The sequence below is a fragment of the Formica exsecta genome, unplaced genomic scaffold (genome assembly GCF_003651465.1).
Source record: "Formica exsecta isolate Colony F162 unplaced genomic scaffold, ASM365146v1 scaffold526, whole genome shotgun sequence".
NCBI lineage: Eukaryota > Metazoa > Arthropoda > Insecta > Hymenoptera > Formicidae > Formica > Formica exsecta.
The window spans coordinates 51668-55994 of NW_021852502.1; the positions used below are offsets into that span (position 1 = coordinate 51668).

General features: G+C 32.7%; 1 protein-coding gene across 1 annotated transcript; it reads left to right on the top strand.

Annotated features, from left to right (window-relative positions):
* Positions 1–1928: 1928 nt before the first annotated feature.
* On the top strand, positions 1929–3542 carry LOC115241865 (J domain-containing protein CG6693-like). The gene is made up of 2 exons (XM_029817798.1): positions 1929–2271; positions 2362–3542. Exons 1-2 carry the CDS (start codon positions 2178–2180, stop codon positions 2955–2957), a joined length of 690 nt encoding a protein of 229 aa, XP_029673658.1. The 5' UTR covers positions 1929–2177; the 3' UTR covers positions 2958–3542.
* Positions 3543–4327: the final 785 nt, after the last annotated feature.

Sequence of the window (4327 nt, forward strand, 5' to 3'; positions counted from 1 at the left end):
GGGGAGAGAATCGTTTTTATAATTATTTATACAATATGGTGGGAGATAAGACGGCTAGAGAGCTAACTTTTGTCTCAAATTTTATAAATCGAGTACATACGGGGACCGCATCGAAGAAGGTTTTTCTTCTTCAATATTATACCACTAGCCAGAATTATATTATAGAATTTATGCGTGACATTACCTGAGAATTTCCATAAAACATGATTAAATAGGAGGAAACTAATTTTTATATCGCTGTAATTCGTGGTGGTGTAACATTGATGCGCGATTGATAGCGACAATGCGTGGGTATCATCGCATTGCCGTCCCTAAGTTCATACCTCATCCAAGAAAGAAAAATGGGGGAGGGTGGGAGAAAGGCGTCCCACGCTGCACATTATGTAATCATTAAAGTGCATCTGTCTTTTTCAGAGGACTTTATTGACGCGCGGATTTAAGTTATCTGGAAAAATGCAGAAAGTATATTTTTCATAACAAAGTGCCTAGGCATATAACATTCGTTTGATCTATGAAGAAGAAAAATACGTTTTACCTGATTTTATGAATCGCGTTAGCCGATCATAATATAATGTAAATAAAATTTAGATCTTAATTACATTGTATTAGCGTTGATAATACTTTCTATTGGGCCCCTTTTATGCATACATTTTTCATCATATATACCATGATTATATCCGGCTCTTGAATACAAAATGGTAATGCGCAAAATCAAATTTTGCTCTATCTTAAAAATCTAACGAGAATTGTATTAAAATACGTTATAGAAATCGCTTGCATCAAAGGAGTCTTAATGACAATTTATCGTAACACATTATGTGTATTAGAATCGTGCAAAAACAAAAATTTGAAAAAACATACATGTATAATAATAGCAGACGTACAGAATTAACATTACAATAAGTTATTTTTGGTCCATAGATTATCGGCGAGTGTGTATTTTTGATAAAGTCGAACATACAACTTTTTCGGCGCAATGAATAAAATTATAAAACTAAATATATAATAAGGGGGATGCCAATACTAATTTTTTCTTTGACAACCCAATTTGAAATTTTGCTAAAAACAATGCGAAGAATATTTGCCAAAGAAGACAAGTTAGTCTTTCGTTTCTCTCGCAAATCGCTTTAGCAAAAGTTAATTTTGGTATGTCGTAATTAATAAAATATATCTGCCTCTTTATATAAGTTAGAATGCATCGCGATTCGCGATATGAGGACAAATTAAAGTCATCTTTATGTTTAAACATTGAGGATGAAAACGGAATCACCTTTGTCAGATTTTGCTAAATAAGTGAAACTGCTCAAAATATATCATTTGTTATTGCATATGTAAGTATAAAAATGTGTCTAATGTACAATAATTTATATTTATGAGAAGAATTAATGTATATATATATAATTGTCGTAATGTTACAGGATACAATAAATCATTAACTGACAAACAAGCACATGTAATTACGATCAAATGTAGATTTATAATAGCATGTAAGCACAACGACTGAACAAAGAAAGAAAGCACAAACCAATCTTCATTATATCTTTTGTAATGTATTACAAAATATTTAAATTTTGTCAATAATATTCGCAGATAAGTTTATTCAACAAAGTATATTATCCCAGTCAGCCACATCTGTTCTAACAGATATTGCCAAGTGCTTGCTACAAATTATTGTCAGCAAAAATATTAGCTATTGAAATGAGAAGGGCATTGCAAATTTTTTAATTGATGATAATTATGACAAATATTGTAAATTTATTTTTACATGTTGGATTTTTCGATCCTCACGTAAGATATTTTGGTATACATGCTTTATTTTTAAATTTAAAAATAAAGAAGTTTGATATGGAAAATGATAATATTAAATCAATTTATACTAAAAATGTAGATTTAGTAAAATTTAAGTATGTGAAACGGATGAAAATTTAACATTTGCGAAACTACATAAATGCATGAACAAAGACTTGTTTGTTATAAACAATGTGAACAAATGATGTAGATAACTGTATTATCCGCTTTTTTTTGCTATTATTTTTCGACATCATGCATAGATGTCGCTTTCGACAATGTGATTTAAATGTATAAGTTTGATACAGCGCGCGAAAAGTTAGTTGCGTCGTCCTTTGATTTGTGTCGGTCAACAAATATTTCCAGCAATCCATCCCAGATCCGCCGGCATGGCGAGCTTATTGGACTTGTGCGAGCGATATTTCGGCGTCTGTAATTTTTATGATGTGTTGAAGATACCAAAAAGCGCGGACGACAAACAGGGTAAGCGAACGTTCGTCCTAATCTCTAGATCTGTATTTTTTTTCTTTCACTCTTTATAATAACAATGTTCGTTATTTCTCGTCTCATCAGTGAAGAAGGCTTATTACAAACTGTCGTTACTCATACATCCGGATCGGGTTGAGGATAGTATCAAGATCGAAGCGACTGAGAAGTTCAAAGTTCTTGGTAGAATATATTCCATTCTCAGCAACAATGAAAAACGCAAAGTCTACGACGAATCCATATCCATACAACACAACAAATGTGACAAGAAAATTGAAGTCGTCATGCGCAAATTAAACAACTATTTGAAATTCTTACTTGAAGAAATATCAACTGTCAAAGATATCAATAATTACGAAAACCTGAGGTCGTTGTTACGAAATGCTTTGTATCTCCTTCTCTTAAAGAAAAGGGATTACGACGAATCTATGCAATATGACGAATCCAAACAAAACGACGAATTCAGACAATACGACGAATTCAGATCATACGATGAGGAAATCGAAGATGTCATGCGCAACTTGACCGACTATTTGAGATCCTTACTTAAAGAAATATCAGTTGTCGAAGATATTAATTACGAGAAGATGAATTTGTTTTTACTAATTTCTTTGCGTCTCCTTCATTTAAAGGGAAGGGATTTATATCAACAGGACAGCAACTCTAGAAGCTCTAGAAAATAATACACACGCAGAGATTGCAAAGTTTTACTTTCTCAACTGTATATAGAAATAAGGGTATTTTAGCTTATTGTTAGTATATTAGCAAAAATATTCAGAAAAAAAGAAAGAAGAAAAATACCCAAACCAATATAAATCTCATAAATTATGTACTATTCCTCAGGAATTAGGCTTGATCAGAGCTGATATGAACTTAATTCGATTAATTAGTTTATTTACGTTAAAAGTTCACAGTTTGTATATTTGCTCTTGTACATTTCTTGTACATTGTACATTTCTTGAAGTTTGAAAGTTTTCTTGCTCTGCAACTTTCTTTGATGAATTACATAATTTAAATAGTGGAATCTATTTTTTTGGGACCGTATTTTATTTTGCATGTTGTTCTAGTTCTCTAAATCTTTCATTTTTGTTATCTCTACAAAGATATTTACCATATTTCCATAATTTGAATATATCGATTTCAGGGACCAATTTCTCAAACCTCAATTTTCGTTTGCTTTTAAAAAAGATGATTTATACAAAAGGTTGTAACAGTAATAATATCAAAACTATAATATAATTTCAGTTATCTTTAATAAATATATATGGATAAAAAGCCAATGTGAAGAAATGATGTACATAACTGTATTACCCGCTACTATCTACGACATCATGCATAGGTGTCGCTCCCGATGAAGTGATTTAAACATATAAGCAGAGAGAAGCCTGAGATGGGCCACGCCGGCGTTTTTCTTACGACGCTTACAACTAGTCGGTACAGTGGCGCTAACTGGATCCATTTTATGGCCGAGCGGAACCACAGATTAATAGACAGATAGCCAAAGGCCCGGATGAAGGCGAGACCAGTATTTCTCACTGGTTTCAGCGCCATACCGTAGTAGTGGCCAAAGCAGTAATTACGTTCGCAAAGTAAAGTCGCATCGTTAATATGAGGGTAATAAATTTTCGAAGTCAAAAGTCGCATCGTTAATACGACGGTAATGCTTTCCATTTAATCAAAAACATTAAGAGGATGCCGGACCGTCCTGTTTTACCGGCCATAATAATTATATATTTGCTTAATATAAGGGTTTTGCGGTGTGTACGTGCAAAATAGGATACCTCTCCACTCGGAAATGCATGAAGGAATATAAGTGAACGTTTGAAAATGTATTTGAAAGCCTAGTAAGAAACATTTCGGTGTGCAAAATGTTGCATAGTAAAATCTTTTTTATAAAGCTTCTAAACTCACTTCTCGAAGTTCACTAATACTCTTTGATAAAATGCCGAGTGCGGAGTTCACTTGTTAGGCACGTGCAGGTTGCAGGTTTTTTATATTAAGTAAATGTTGACGGCAGAAGCCGATAACAAAACTGTAATTTTTTAATTTTTTT